This window comes from Rhamphochromis sp. 'chilingali', assembly GCF_963969265.1.
Source record: "Rhamphochromis sp. 'chilingali' genome assembly, chromosome: 12".
Classification (NCBI taxonomy): Eukaryota; Metazoa; Chordata; class Actinopteri; order Cichliformes; family Cichlidae; genus Rhamphochromis; species Rhamphochromis sp. 'chilingali'.
Window position 1 is genome coordinate 2,183,414 of NC_137939.1, and position 16,492 is coordinate 2,199,905.

At 40.9% G+C, this 16,492-nt stretch overlaps 3 protein-coding genes across 4 annotated transcripts in view; all 3 read right to left on the bottom strand.

Moving 5' to 3' along the window:
• The window catches only part of LOC308406793 (homeobox protein Hox-C4a), a 54,520-nt gene extending 44,076 nt beyond the window's left edge, over positions 1-10,444 (bottom strand). For both annotated transcript variants that reach the window (XM_080898018.1, XM_080898015.1), the window contains exon 1: positions 9,606-10,444. The gene's annotated coding sequence lies outside the window, so the exon portion shown is untranslated. The remainder of the gene's footprint in view (positions 1-9,605) is intronic.
• On the bottom strand, positions 403-3,988 carry hoxc9a (homeobox C9a). Its single transcript, XM_080898020.1, has 2 exons — positions 2,318-3,988; positions 403-1,268 (listed from the first exon to the last, which is right to left on the bottom strand). Exons 1-2 carry the CDS (start codon positions 2,859-2,861, stop codon positions 1,024-1,026), a joined length of 789 nt encoding a protein of 262 aa, XP_080754146.1. The 5' UTR covers positions 2,862-3,988; the 3' UTR covers positions 403-1,023.
• Positions 10,445-10,590: 146 nt separating the features above from the next.
• On the bottom strand, positions 10,591-15,540 carry LOC308406790 (homeobox protein Hox-C10a-like). The gene is made up of 2 exons (XM_080898012.1): positions 12,757-15,540; positions 10,591-10,972 (listed from the first exon to the last, which is right to left on the bottom strand). Exons 1-2 carry the CDS (start codon positions 13,469-13,471, stop codon positions 10,695-10,697), a joined length of 993 nt encoding a protein of 330 aa, XP_080754138.1. The 5' UTR covers positions 13,472-15,540; the 3' UTR covers positions 10,591-10,694.
• Between the last annotated feature and the right edge of the window lie 952 nt (positions 15,541-16,492).

The window sequence follows — 16,492 nt, forward strand, 5'->3', positions numbered from 1 at the left end:
AATGTGAATGTTTGCGACTAAGAAGCTGTAATTAAGACACAAGTGCAAAGCGATGCCAAGCAAAATTAAAACAATGCTGTCCCAGTAAAGCTTTAAATAGGCTACGCCAAACTTTCTATTTCGCCATTATTTGTAATAGCAGAGCTCATTTAGGCCTGTAATGGGGGCACACTCAGCGGCCAAAACAGTGCGTACTAAAAAATGTGAAGGAACTTTTATTAATAAATCAACCGTCTTTTGCGTTTGTAGTTTTGGTTGGGTCCGTTTTCCTGTTGTTTTGAATTTCAGAAATTTTTGTATCCATTTACTTATTTTCTAGTACGGGGTAATACTGCTTTGGATTCCCCTGTACAGCCGTGTAGTCTGCTAAATCCGATCGCAAATACAGTCTGCAAAGCCACAATAAACACAGAAAACAAGAGCTTGGGATTATGGTTATATTTGCAGAGGTCTATATCTACACTCTATAATTAAACTCGTAGGCTACAGTCAAAAAAAGGAGAAAGAAAATGTGCACAAATACAGCTACAACTATAACAAAAATACAAGACAGACATGTCGACCGCAGATGTTGCTGTACAAAATACTACACCTGCACAACAGCGTACAAAGAAAATAAACATGAAAGAAAACATTCACAGCATAAATTATGGTTTTTGTGAAATTCAAAGGAATTCAAGTATTCTCTTTCTCCGGACAGTTTAAGCGTATCCAAACTGCGCTTCTTTAATTTCTTTTACAAAACCACATATCTCGAAGTGAAAGCAAAGTGTAATTCTCTCCTTAGAGGTTTTCCGTTTTCTTTTTTCTTTCTTTTTTTCCTACTTAAACGCTCGACACATAAATGTACACTAAAAAATAATATTCGGCATCAAACAGTCTGGAAGTTAAGGTTAATACAAAAAAATCCAACAAAGGTGATAAATATAAGGAGGAGAGGGGCGCTTGTCGTGTGTTTTGGTACATCTGTGCTGTCCATTAGACTAGTGGTTATTGTTGGTTGTTGTGTCACTGTAGTCCACATTATTGGTCTTTGCTGTCGGTCTTTTCTTTGTTCATCTTCTTCATCTTCATTCTCCGGTTCTGAAACCAGATTTTGACCTGCCTCTCAGTCAGATTCAGCACTCTGGCGACCTCGTATCGGCGGTCTCTTGTAAGGTACATATTGAACAGAAACTCCTTTTCCAGTTCGAGAGTCTGGTACTTTGTGTAAGGACATCGCTTCTTCCTTGTGGAGCGGGCGTGTATCCAATTTGCCACAGGGTTATCTGCAAATACAAACAACAGCAATGATAAAGACAGAATAACAATATAAAGCTAAATTGTGAAACAGATGACATCAGCATTAACTGTTCGGCCTTTAAAAAAAATAAATTGAATGAGCCCCTGGATTTATAGGAAATCTGTGGACTCATCAGAAAGTGCAACAAACTGAAAACAGTGCCAAGGCACACACAAGTTTGGGTGTACGTCGTTAAAGCTAAACTGCCAGTTAACATTTTAAGGAAAGATTCTCAGTCTTACACTTTCCAAGCCTCCACTGATTTGCTTCCTTGTCCCCTTAACTTGTGAGTAACACCGTCGTAAAATACTCAATGCGCTTATTCACTTTATTGGCCCATAAAATGGCCCGTGGTTCAAGCCTTTACAGGTCCGTGGTGAAAGTCCTCGAGTATGTCCCTACATTCCTCAAGTTGTCTGAAAAAAAGAGTCATGTGAATTTGTTTTGGACCCAGAGAAGAGAGCAGATAGTCATATGCATGCATCTCTTCACTATGTGAGAACCGTTTTTATTTCCTTTTATTCCATCTGGGGGTCAAACAGAGCCAGAATGTGGCTTTTCCACACGGAAAGGGCCCATCTAACAATACAGGACTTAAATTCGGCTTACAAGGTTTGCTGTGCCATCTTTAATAGCACGGGGTCAACATAAAGTCGTAACAATGCACCATATGACGAATATGGATTCTTAAGTGAGTTTAGGCCACCTTTAGAACACCTTGCATGTGTTTTAAGCTTATGCAACATCCTCCCAAATTCAACGTCTTCCTGTAGGTTTGAGTCCATGTTAACAACCCCGTCTGGTTTTATTGCCCCAATATTAGCCCAGAAGCATTTGTCTTTTATAGTTCCTAAAGCTTGCTCCCTATAGCAAGGAGCGATTCAGAGCTGAGCTGAAAGGAAGAATGCAGCAGTTTATAATTTTACTTTTAAGCAGGACGTTCAAATGGCTCTGAGCAAAAGCATATTTAAAGCTATCCCAAAAAAAAAAACACCCACCGGGTTGTAAAAAGATCGTATAGGCGCATGAACTTACTCGGATCTAGCTCCGGTTTCTCATCTTTATGTTTTCCTGAAGCCATGAGCTCCGACTCAGGAGAGGGGAGATTCTGCTGCGTCTTGTCTCGCGTGTCAGTGGATGAGCAGTACAGATAATCCGTGTAGGTCCGTCCGCTGGAGCCGAGACACTCGCCGGCTCTGTGTTCTTGAAATGCATCGGGCTTCAACCCGTAGTGCCTGTTGTTCCCCGGATAGCCATGGAAAGGCACGGCGCCTGATATCGGCTCCAGCCATGACCGCACATATCTCGAGTCTGTGCCTAAGTGAGGTTGGTGACTGTATGGATGGTAAACCACTGATGACTGGGAGTGTACAGGGGCCCAGGAGGTGGAGAAGACGGGTGGCTTGGGTGCGAAGCTGCAGGAAGGATAGTCAGCACACTCCGGTACTAGCGACGTCGGACGAGGACCGGCTGGGTGCGAACCGGGCGCCGAAAAACGAGTTGCAGTAAGGACATCGTCGTTTTCATGGTTGATCAAGGAGTCCACATAATAATTACTTATGGGACCCGTGGTCGACATGTCGAAGCTTCACCGACTCTTTTACATGCATCCGATTATTATATGGAGTGTATGTGTACTTTTTTTTATCTAGCCATAGAACAATCAAGGCAGGTAATTATTTCTCAACGCTTCCCGGGCTGCTATTGGCTGCCTCACCAACACGTGATTATATTTACCCCCACAAAAATTGTACAGTGGATCAATGCGCCACTTATCTTGGGATACCAGTACACATAAATCGGATTAAAGAATATAATCTTTTACTATTTTTTCTCGGAGGCACAGAGGCAATTCCAAAAACTATGTTCTTTCATGAAGAAAATACGCATTTGTAGTTCTAGTAGTGGATCTACCTCTAGTCGCACAACAGACCTGCGCACATTACGTCTAAGAGCAAGGCACTATTTGATGGTGTAATCAATCTTTGTCTGGCAAAATCTACCGTAGCGCCATGCTGTTGCAAGGGATAGTATTACAGCAAAGTGTTTACCGAATCGTTTACTCTTATATCTTTATCAAACCACGCTTTAAAGCACGTTTGATAAAGCGGAGGTGTTAGAGTTTCCTGCGGCATGAGGTTTATTTCTTAGGAGAAAAGCCTCCACGGTGGCTAGATATAGCTGGATTGGATACTGGAGAGACTGAATCAAAAATACGAGGATGTAGCATACGCCACTAATAAAGTTTGCACTGTTTTAACGAGGATACAGCAAACATTTCCTAAATGGGATCTGCAGAGATAGGAGAGGTGGGGATTCAGATTCTTGACAAGCAGCCCACTACGGCGCGCTATATTCGGCTAGTGACCGTTCATGTTTTTATGCCCATCAATAAATTTTAACGAGGACCATTTGATTGTTCATAAATGTGTCGTTAATAAGACTGCATCCGAGTTCCTCGCTCAACATTAAACCGGCACCACCACCACCACTATGAGTATCTGAAACAATTCATATGAAACAAGAAGGGCCGAAGACAGCAGAGCGGACTTTGGAAGCAGAAGAGGTAAAATGGTTCATTAAAAGGCTAACTGTGAAAGCTTTAATGACAGGGGTAATGTTACTGTTGTATCCAGTGGCATGAGTCTGCTGTTTTTGCCCTGCAATGCACATGGGTAGCTTGTCAGTTAGCAGGCAGTGAAACAAGAATTGCAAGAAGAGCAACTAAAGTAGCCACCGGCGTCATACAGAAGAAAATATAATGCATTTGCGGAGGGTGGATGAGGTAGATAGTATAGATGTTGAATTATTAATTCCTAAAAGCTGCACACGTTCCAATGTGTGTGTGTGTGTGTGTGTGTGTGTGTGTGTGTGTGTGTGTGTGTGTGTGTGTGTGTGTGTGTGTGCGCGCGCGCGCGCGCGCTTTTACCCACACTGTTATATTTTGCCCATATGTTGTATTTGGACTATTTAATCTGTTTTATGCAGTATTTATTCTTTTATGTGCAACTGCAGGTTTAATGTTTCAGATAATATCGTCTCTGCTGTGGACTAGTTGTTTATAAAAGGAATTGAACTGGCAAAAAAAAGGTTAACTGATTGCAACCTTTAAGACAAGAAATCCATTTTGGGACGTGCAAAGCTGACAGTTATGTGCAAACGAGAAAATATGTGGTGTGGAAGAACAAGTCACACTTCACTGTGGCAAACATTATCTCAAACTGGGCTAAAATACAGTTTCATGCACTGAAATATACGAAACAAGAGTTTAACAACAAAGAAAGAAAGAAAAAAGAGCGAAAAGAATGATTGTAATAAAATGATAATTATCCCAATTTGCAACATCTGTAGCGTTGGCGTTTAAAAACGAGCCTTTGTCAGCGCCAGCAATTATCCTAGATCAGCTAGAGTCAAAATACAGTTTTACATTTGTTGATTAACCGACATGATATTCAACATTTTGGCTTCGTGGTGTAAAACAACGTGCATCAAATCATATACGCAGTAGGAAGTCCTACGTTTGTGCTCGCTGCTGAGTTCAGATTCAACCATGAAATTTAAAAGACCAGACGGCGGACCTTAACCCGGATAACTCCAAACGGTGTCCTGGTGTGTGCTGATGAATGCGCAGCTCTGAGCCTAGTTATTGTTCACCCGCAGGTTAATCGAGACAAAGAAATTTACCAAATGTGCTAATCAGTTCTTTTATTCATTTGTTTTTCTGGAGGTTTAACATTTGCAGTCTGCTGATTTCAGATATTCCCAGTATAATGAAATAGTACTCAATGAGCAATTATTACAATCCGATCGTAAAGACGAATTCGAATATATCCTGTATCGATGTCTGCAACAATGCACTAATATCATTTTTATTGTTTTGAAGTGTGCTTTTGTTTCCGTGTGTGCGTGTGTGTATGTGTCATTAATGAGAAGTAACTTCTGTTCAATTATCTTCCATCATCCATTTCACTCTTGTATCCGTCTTATTTTGCAATAAATAAAAAAGTATTTTTTATATAAACCATTTGTTGTTCGTCGTTTCTTTTTTCTTTTGATGAATGTCTGTCCTTAATCTCTATTCTTCCAGGGCACAACTACACTTGCAGCTGAACCAGCTGATAATATACTGTCGCAGAAAATCCCCTTTTGTTGCATGACCAAACACTGTCCTACTTTAGTTCCATAACATTTTATAGAGAAACACAACCTCGTGTAGCAGAAGTGACTGTTTTTGTTGAACACGTGCACTCTAAAATCAACAAATCAAGAGTGAAACTTGACAAATCAAAAGTATACGGCTAAAAGTTTAACTGGAGAAAAATACAGAACCGTCTGTTTGGCTTGTTTATGGGATTTGTAGTCGTCTGTGGCACAGTTGGTTTTATATCTGAGGTTTCAAAAAATCTCATATTGGTCTAATAACGATTTGTAATCTATGCAATATATGACACTGTCTATTACAGCGAGTCTACGTTTTCATTTTACTACAGTCGTTTGTCCTTCTGACATGCAAAATAATTTATCCAAAAAACGGCTTCTTGAATCAATGATGACAATAGACTAACTATAACTCCGCCAACATATGTACGTCAGATTCTGACATGTATCACTTACACACATTTCCCATGGACAAAAATACACACAAATACAGGTGTTGTAGCAATTTTCAAAAAGCCTATTTGTGCCGCATGAACCAAAGCGTGTGTTTGCAGTGCACTGATGCTTCTTATTAATACGGACTCACAGGCATGTAATCAGTGTTTGCTCCGTCAAAATAATCTTCGCGCCCGCGTTTTTAATTCAGCAGCCACCTTTCACCGTAAAAAATGATTGTAGATGAATACAGCAACATGCTTCTCGTGATAATATTAGAAGGGGAACTTCAGCTAAGATCATTAGTACACTTGCATGAAAATCGCCGTGTGTGCGGATTGCGAATTTCTCTGTAAGTGTATCTTTATAAACCCGCAAGGCTACTCAAGCTGATATTACACCCAATGCTTATTCAGATAAACTGACTCATCTTGATTGTCAAGTGAGTCAGAACTCTGTATCTGAGTCTGCTTTTATCAGCAAAACCGGTCCGGAGAAGATAATAAACATGGATACGTGCGTTGGAACATGACTTTCTTTTATTAGACATGCCAGTGCCAGAATGGAAGCGCATTATTTTTCCTGTTTAGAGCAGAGATACTGAAAGTAATTATTCTGTCAAATGAATGGTAAGAGCAAGATAACTACTGCAAAATTGACAAGACATCACAAGTTCTAACTCACACGCGCGCGCGCGCACACACACACACAAATACGAAATAAACGCGTCTCATTTCTCTTTTCCAAAATTAGTTAGTCACGTTCAAATACGACATCTAGGCTATGTTATCTGTTTAAACTACACATAAAGATAATTCAAAGAAACGTTAACACAATGTGTTCATAACGCCCCAAACGCTGAATATTAAGGACCACAGAGTTGTACTATGATCTACTGAAAGGCCAAAAACTACAATAATAATTTCTCCTCCTGTATTGGATGGAAATCCCAAGATAACCGCTGCACGCCAGTGTTTCAGAGAATCAATAAATGACATTCTTATTCTAATAAATTAGCTTTAAAAATGTCTTTCAAACGCATTTTGTGTCAAAACAGCCCGTAAAGTGATCAGTTCTGAAGCTGATCAATTACAGTGCTGGTGAGCAGGCCTGTGACAGTTTGAATTTTTCGCGCAGTTAATATATAAAACAGCGTAAGTCGCTTTCTCTCTCCCCCCCCCCCCCCCCCCCCTTTTTCTAAGGCCACGAGTGTCACTTATTTACAGAAAAATTCTATTCTTATTGAGGCTTTCCTTTATAATCCATCCTGAGGCTGGAAAGCGTTCTCAGTTATTAAATGTCATTCAACAAATCCAAAAAAGTCGCATTTTAAGAGTCATTCCTGCACCGCACAAATTGGCAATAGAGCAGTCTTCACATTTTCCATTCCAAAGAAAGAAGGATAACACCCCTTCTGAATTCAAACCCTAATCAATCTTCTTGGTAAAATGGTAAAAATAAAATAAATTTCGAAGTGCTACTTTTTCCTCTCTATCATAAAATAAACATAATGAATGTGGAAAATGACAGTAGAAAAAAGGTAAAGGGGGAAACAAAGAAAGAAAGAAAAGCTGTTAGCATATTTGGTTCATGTCTGATCATGCCAGCAGCAGTGAGACATCTTGAGCTGTCCCAAAGGAAGCGGCTGTGTAAAGGCTTCAGTTCCTGTGCGCAACTACAAAGTGGAATAAATTACTTTATGTGTATATGGTTTTAGGGTGAATCTGTGCAGCTCTCGGGGCTGTTTTCGGCGCTGTAAAGTCTTTGTCAGTGGTGCATTCCAAGAGAGACACTCATTCACTGAGCTGAATGAAAGTGACTTTGGATTCCAGACTGTCTCTTCCACTGGTGCTACCGCTACAAGGAGGGGGCTGAGAAAACAAGGGGAGATAGTGACTAGCATAAACACTGGACTGCCTTTCCAAAAAAAAAAAGTGCTTGCAGAATAAGCAGCTCTTTCATCAATAAGTTATTGTGTTTCATTGACCGCTGACGTAAGCTAAAACCCCTTTCCTGACAGATATCTAGTCATTTTTGAGAGTTTCTTTTCTATTGTCCTTCTCCCCTTTTCATTAATTTTAACTATGATAAAACAATGTTTATTACAAGACATAAAGTTTTGCCAACTATCGGTGACCGTCAGTGAGTTTAGATTCAAACATAAATATCATTCATTTCTAAATTCACGCTAGAAATGAATGGTTACTCTGATAATTTAATTAATTTAAGTGCCATTAGTCCAAAAATGTACACTGAAAGTGTTGCGGGTCGACTCCAATAAAGATATAATGTGTGCCCATTATGTTTTGGAAACTTAGCCACAACACATAACAGATGAAACCGTGTAAAACCCAGGATATTCTTCCGCATAGTGGTCCGTGGAAAGACAAAATAAAGTTTCAAACATTTAAGTAGAACCAGAGGGAACACAACTGAAAGACATAAAAGACCCAAACACACAAAGATTTTTGTAGGAATTTGTACTAAAAATGTAACATTTTGAATCTTCAATGCAAAATGTGGCTAACGGAGCGATTGTTGTTTGTGTGTATTCTAATGTTTTCTAGTAAACAGTCATCAGTAGCTATTGCTGGAAATGACAAAGTAGCTTTTTGTGTTGACGTTAGGGAGCCTATCGCTGCAAAACCTCCCAGCAAATTGGAAGTTGGAACTGAACGGCCTTTTGGTTTTAAACACTTAAAAGAAGTTGTGCATTAGCAGAAGAGAGAGCTCAGATGAAGTCATAGAAGTGTCATTAGCATAAATGTCCTGTTACACATTTAATTAGTTAAGTCCGCCACCTATGTATCCATGTCTCTTTCTATCTCATCATAAAACAGCTGAAACAACGAAACCTAAACGGACAGCCAGTGATGACAGATGCACCACTACGCAGTCTAAAACTTTACCCCATGTTGTTTACAACCTATTCTCCTTCTGAGAGCCTCTGGGAGGTTTTACAGCCCACCACAAAAATAACAGCAAAGAAAGAAAACGTCTCTGTCCAAGGTATTGCAACTCAGTTCATTTACAATGCCATTTGCGGGGACCTGTGTGACTATAGGGGGTAATTCGGCGGAAATTGTGCCCTTGATGAAGACGAACTGACGTAATCAAGGCAGTTTCTTGTTGCCGAGCCAGGAAGCCAACCCCAACAACATGAAACTACCTAAACCACGCTTCAGCTTCGCGCAAAGGGGTTTACAAAAAATATCCATGGAAAGGACAATGCATGAAAAGCCAAGTGGGGATTAACACTATCCAGCACTAAGGGAAAAGGCGAGTATGATACACACTGTGGTCTGCAATCATGCTGCTTTTTACGCTGCCTGTAGACACATTAGATGTGCCATGACTTTTAATTGTATCGTCTCAAAAACCGCATCCATCTAATTTTGCTACTCTTCTAAATTCATAAATATTATTGTGTCAGCGCAGCGTAAATTTAGTCCATTCGTTAAGTAAACATAGCCTAAAAATCCAGTCCAGCAAATCTCCAGAGCTAATCCAAAAAACAAACAAACAAAGAAAACAATCAGCAACCAGCATCGTGATTCGAGAAAGAAACTGAGTAGCAATCAGCAGCACGCTGAAACAACTTCATTCAAACTACGGACGCGAGCAGGCGTGCACCGTGCGTGCCAAATGAGCTGTCAGGCAAAGTTCTCTGACAGATGCGCCACACTTCCCGAAACAGGAAATAAAAATATTACGTAAAACCGGGTCCTACCTTCACTTGCCTTCGGTAGACGCCTTCCAGATGCGCTTTGTTATCCACGTGTTTGCCGTGACGCTTGTTATTATTGTCACTGGAGCCGTCGCGGTCGCTGTCCTTTTATCCACCATCCTCCTTATCTCCTGCGCCCATGAAGCTCCACTATCCCCGGGGTGGAGGCGCCTGCTCCTGCCAGCCCAGCGCCTCTCGGCTGGGTCCTGCACACTGCAGTCTCTGCTGTGTGGATTAGCCCTCCTCCACACACACCTTTAAACGCATCTTTACTGCTGCAGCACATTATATTTGCAGATCATAAAATCCACCCCCAACGCTTTCCAGGGCGAACCTGACATTAGAATTTTATGACCTTGACTTACTGTGGTCACCTGGATAATATTTAAATCAACGTTATGGTCTCTCACTTCTATTAAAACTGCCATGATCTCCTTCTCTCATCCGCAGTGTCTCTCCCTCCCTCTCATTTTCATTGCTATGCTAGGGGAAGGACAAAGTTGGAAATAGCTTTTTATCTAATTCGCCCTCCTTTCTTTCTTTTTTATTGTTTTGGAATCGTTCGCCATGACATAGTTTAATATCATCGCGTGCATGCACATTACACACCAAGGAAGAAGCAGCAGCACAAGTGGCATTTCATTCATTGAAGCTCAGCAAAATGAAACCGCTTACATGCCACTAGTTATTTATAGACTGCGTGAATGTCGCCTCCTCTTTTCCTTTGGTTCATGTTATTACAATTAAAATGACAAGCTAATAGCACCTTACTGTCCCAGTGTCGCTACAACTGTTTACCTGGAAAGCTCAGGTCTGGTCTGCAAGTTGCAGCGTTTAGATCGTTCATATAGGAAGGCACGATGTGTGCACGTGTGCTTAGTGTGCACATAAGGAGAAAGATCACTAAATAATTGCTGGGTGTATCATTTATCATTTATAGACACATGCATATCTGTTGATATCTTTGCCTGGGCTGTGATGTATGATGTGTGTGTGTGTGTGTGTGTGTGTGTGTGTGTGTGTGTGTGTGTGTGTGTGTGTGTGTGTGTGTGTGTGTGTGTGTGTGTGTGTGTGTGTGTGTTAAATATCTGCTCAGGAGTAGTTGTAGACTGCGCTCTGTTCCCTTTCTCGGCTCTCCCTGTTTAGCTTCTTGAGCTTCATGCGTCTGTTTTGGAACCAGATCTTGACCTGTCTGTCGGTCAGGTTGATACTCCGGCTGATCTCCAGGCGGCGCTCCCGAGACAGATACATGTTGAACAAGAACTCCTTTTCCAGCTCCAGCGTCTGATGCTTTGTGTAGGGACAGCGCTTCTTCCTTCCACTTTTGGCTTTTAACCAGCTTCCCGTTGTCTTTTCCGCGGACAAATCATCTAGCGGAGCGAGAGAAATAAGACAGTGAGAAAACAGGCGGCCAAATCCCGACATTTTGCGCGGAGATCTTCAAGGCGTTGATCAGTACAGTAGATGCTAGGTACACGCCCACATCTTCTAAATGCACATTCAATACCGTTCAAAGAAATCCAAATTAGTAGTTTAAGAGAACAGCTTCACCTGGGTGCTTCACCTCCGCTCTTACTCGAACAAATGAACTACATCGAGCATCGCACCTTTTCTAACAACTCCTACTGCTTGCAAATTGCTTCTGTAAGATGTACAACTATAATTAGATGGAATCAAACGAGGGTGTGCAGACACTTCCTTTGTCTATGTTGGACCTCAGACTCCCATAAAACTTTATTACCTTTGCACACCGGAGCCAGATATATTTTTTCTTTTTTTTTTTAGCTTCATCTTAAAACAAGAGGCGGTCTCTGCAGCATGATACCAGATTTAGGGGGGGGGGGGGGGGGGGGTAAGGACAAAGAAACAACGCATCGAAGTACCAGCAGCGGAAAAAATCACACTGCTGCGCTGCACACTCACTTAATTTCTTGATTAGCTCGCAGACTCTAGGGAATAACCCCCCCCCCTCCCCCAACGCCACACACGTATAAACACAGGCAGATTATTTTAATAATTACCCTAATGTGAACAGTCTCTGTGTGCCCAACATTTAATCATTACCAAAACATTTAATTCCGTAATTTAATTCTCACGAACACGCGCAAACACACAGACAAACACACCCACCCACCCACACACACACACACACACACACACACACACACACACACACACTCTCCCCCTCCCAAATCCAAATATACACAAACACAGACCCTACAGCATTGTCCAATTAAATTAAAAATAAAAGCATAGTGTTGATCTTCATCTATAAATAACAAGGTGAAATTCACTTTAAATAAGCTAATGAAAAATATGTAATAACTTTAAGATTCATTACGGGTGTTATACCAGTGCCATTACGACTAATACTACTAATACTAATGCTGCTGCTATTACTATAACTACTAATATTACTACTAATAATAAGGATAATAATAATAACTAGAAATACAAAAAAACGATCAACAGATTGTGTTCTTACAGAATTAATTTACCTCTGCATATTTTGTCAAATATAACGTGTCAGCTTTCTTTCCTGAAAAAGCAAAAGTATTGTCCAACGTGTTCTTTTAATTGTTTTACGTACACCGTACAATTAGTGGCCTTTCATGAGCTTACATTCTGTCTATTATTATTATTATTATTATTATTATTATTATTATTATTATTATTATTATATCCTCAATAATTTGGGTCGAAAAGTTTAAAACTTTGGAGACAACCCGTACAATTTAATACTGCCTCAATGCCGGAATTTTGAGGTATGAAATGGTGCTGTTACTTCTGTCAATAAATAACCAGAGCTTGTATGAAAGAGAGAGCGGCGGCGGAGGGGGGGGGGCTGTTTATTCTAATGATAACTCCCCATCTCAAGTTGTCACATTAATGGAACTGTGTTAAATGCCACGAGCACCGTACCCCCTCCTAGGCCAGGCTATCAAATCCCCATGCAGACCATATGACTGATATCAAACACAAAGCTACATTAAAGTTATTAATTATTGCATCTGTGCGATCCTTTTAGTAACACCGTCAACAACCCGCCTGCGTGTGCGCGTGAGCATTGTACTGACACATATGCACGTGTCTGAGTTAAAGTTGGGGGTGGGGGGTGAGGTGGGGTGGGGGTGGGCGTAAATTAGCCTTCTACCTTTTAATTCCCCGTCCGAGATATCTGTGCAGCTGTCACTCTTGGCCTTCTCTTCCTTCCTGCTCTGACTCTCCTCTGTTTTGGAAAGCTCTCTCGCTGTCTCCTTCGCTTTGCTGCGACTTATTGTCGATTCTGCTGATGGTTCAACAGATATCGCCAAGTGGGTCAGAGAGAAACTGGAGGGGAACTGCCGACCATCCTGTGGCGGCCTCTCTCCGCTGTACACCTTGAAACATCCGCTGGAAGAGGAGGCAGTTTGCTGAGGCCGGCAGCTATTGTCCCCAAGCCGGATGTAAGTGGCTGACTCTGTTGTCTGTTTCCCCTTATTGCTGTCATCCTGGTAGAGGCAACAAAACGCCTCCTCTTTGACGCTACCCATTGGAAACGAGCAGGGTTGTAAACACTGGGCAACAGGTTGCTCGTCCCTGGAGGTTTTGGAGCCTGGGGTCCATGTGGCCAGTTGTGTTGACAGGTAGGCCTCATCCTGGAAGCCGCTGAGCGACACACCGCCCGGAGTAAGAATCTCGTCTCCTTTCGAGAGTGAAGACAGTCCAACCTTCCCACTGTTTCTCATCACTGAATATCCGTACTCTGCAGCTGAGTGGATGTACATTCCGGGGTTGCTGGAATAACTGTCACCCCTGAAGGAAGATGATCCTCCCATTAAGGAATCCATGAGGAAGTTACCGGGAGCTATGTTATTCGGACATGACATTTTTGCATTTGGTAACACAGTAATCGTTTGGTGTGTTCCACTGGTCTAAACTACGGGATTCTCCGGGAGAAAAATGACAGTAGGATGCTGACATCTTTTGGAGGGGGGTGCAAAAATATCAGTAACATAATTATGGATGCTCGGAGACATGTCATGTGAGTTTCAGACCAATGGCTGCGTGGAAGTGGCCTTGATGCTCCAGACTGACGTGACGTCAGCGCGGTCAAGTTGGGAAGAGTAAGGGTTTTTTGGTAGAGCAAGAGCGCCACCTAGTGACCATCTGGGGGTCAGACCAGCAGGCCCATACCAGGAAGAACAAAGGACGGCAGCTCTTGCTGCAGTGATTTTAAAGGCTCTTACTACGTGGCTTTTGGATGTTTTATTTCTAGTTCAGCACAAACTTTTAGATGCTTCAAAGCAAATTAACTCAGCCATGCCTCGAGTTTCTGTTCGCCTCGGAGCTTATGCTGTGGAGACGAAGCCGCCTGGATTTGATCCAAATGGTACAATTTGTGTATTTTCTTTTTGTTTTCTTCTTTTTAAAACTCCAACCGCTTTGTTGTTGTCACAGGTTTAGCGAGAAAAGCTGTAAGCGGGAAAGAAGATGTGTTGTTTTCTTAAACAAAGCCTCAGCAGGAATGAGGACATTTTTTTACGGTGGGAAATTTAAAGAAATAGTACAGATGAATGTGTGGAGCAGCCCAAAAAGTAATTGGCCAGTAATCTTTTTCTTTTTGCTTTTTTTCCTTTTGATCTGCTTAATATAAAACTGTCATCTTTTGGGAAAAGGCTTTTTGACTGATTGTGTAGCATTACCACCATAATTTGTATTCTCTGATTATTAATTTGGATTTGTTTTGTATTACCATTGTGCTCCAGCTGAAATGCACCAGAATTCATTAGACTAATCATAATAATAGTGCCACATCTTTTTAAAGCAATTGGTCAACTTCAAGTAGACTGAAATAACCAACGAAGCAGCACTTGGTTGTTTAACGGGGTGTCGCCTTATAATGTGTTCAACTGTACGGGGAAATTGCAAATGGATGGCCTACAAGGATATTTATGTTGTGGTGTACAGAATTATATTAAGTGTCTTTTACGTATATATAGCCTAATAAATAGGTATTTGCTTACTTGAGCACATATAGTATTTCTATAAATGTTTCAATTCCTTTGCGCATGTTTGGTTGTGTTATTATTAGTACTTTAACTGTTTTTTTTAATAGTTTGTTGTTTTGCTTTGTTTTTATTACCATTATTATTGTCATCATTATTTCACACGCGGAGTAGCAGTGGAAACAAGGATTTGAAAATAATTTCCTCTATTCAATATGAGCTTTGAAAGTGTTTACGCACAGAAAGTTTTTTTAATGTGATTTTGTTTCTTCTGTCCTCAACGCTAATTAGATCATGTCTAAATTATAATAACAGTTATCATGTAAAAAGCATAAAAACATGGGGAAAAAACATGCCGTTTTATTCAACAAAGTAGAATAAAACGGATATAAAACAAATATAAATGTAGGCTGTTGTCCAACTTTCATATCACGTAATTTAAAGCCTACATTAAAAGTCAGAAGAACAACAGCGTTATATTTTATACCCACTGGATTGAAACTGAACCGTAGTTTAGCTAATTGTTGACTTTTCCTCGTTAACATAGAAAAGCTGGCTAGAACGAGTTAGACCTCAGCATATTTTGTATTTCAGCAACTGTAAAACTTGGCTGCTAAAGCAGGCTATGTTTAAACGCTTTAAAATGTTTCTTAAAATGCTTTAACCACGGAGACGGTTAGCCTGCTTGTTTACTCTGTGAAAGAAAATGCACGCGAGGCTGTTTCCAGTTCAGAATCATTTCCAAAGGCAAGGGCAACATATTTTGTATCACTTTGCGCTTTTGGTTATGTGTCGGTGTGTAATGTGTATAAAATGAATACACACACACACACACACACACACACACACACACACACACACACACACACACACACACACACACACACACACACACACACACACACACATAGTCAATGTAGGTGAAATAAATACTCAGAGTAAATGATGGTTGTTTTGTGTGTTTTTTTTTCCAAACACGCGCCGAACACAATCTTGGCCGTGTGGATACATTACTGTAGTGAACGTGTTCATCAAACACCACAGCATAAACAATACCCTGGTGTTTGGCAACGAGGAGACAATATAGACAACATAGAGAACGAATAGAAATGTAGCCAATTTTCACACCTAAAAATTGTGTAACAAAAGCAGGTTTTTGCTTCATAGAAGGACACAACACCCACACGTTATATTGTCAGCTCATTTCACAAAGTCACACCACTGACAAACACGCACAAAAATGCTTTATGACACATTCCCACCTAGCCCGCAGGGTAACAGCGACTCAGCACAAAGCCTGAAACAGTCACGAGTAAAAGCAAATTATATGCGCACTAGTTAGATTTAATAACAGACGCATTTCACAAAAGACGCAAAGAAACCTCACAAACCTGGCAAAAGTGCATACTGGAGTGATATATCTGAAATGATAAAGTAAAATGACACAACGCCTGTTGTTATGGTAGTACCCAAAATGTGTGCTGGGATGCCACAGATGGGACAGTAATGTGCTGTTGCAGAGCTGCCAGCAGCATGGAAAATGTGCAGTGATTTCAGAACAGAAAAACACGAGCGTATGACTTGATTGTTTTTTTGTTGTTTATTTTTTTCTTACAGCAGAATGCACATTCACCCTGCACATGATGGCAGAAGAGCTCCACTTGAAACAATCAGATTTGCGTGACTGTGACTATCATAAGCTAGAAGTGAGGGGAGCTAACTGTTGTACTTGCTGTAGAGCCCAAAGATTGCGGTAGTTAAAGCAAAGCTATGTAGCAGGGTTATTATCCCCACCTTTATGCTTTTCTTAAAAAGAAACTGAGGAAAACTTTCAATGGGCATTCATTCTTCTCTGCTTCCATAACTGAATGTTGTTTGTTTATACAGATCCATTTCTCCCAT

Coding starts and splice junctions, on each gene's coding strand:
- hoxc9a (XM_080898020.1), bottom strand. CDS start 2,861: ATGTCGACCACGGGTCCCATAAGTAATTATTATGTGGACTCCTTGATC. Junction 1,269..2,317: donor GAAACCGGAGCTAGATCCGA/GTAAGTTCATGC, acceptor TTGTATTTGCAG/ATAACCCTGTGGCAAATTGG.
- LOC308406790 (XM_080898012.1), bottom strand. CDS start 13,471: ATGTCATGTCCGAATAACATAGCTCCCGGTAACTTCCTCATGGATTCC. Junction 10,973..12,756: donor CTCGGACGGGGAATTAAAAG/GTAGAAGGCTAA, acceptor TCGCTCCGCTAG/ATGATTTGTCCGCGGAAAAG.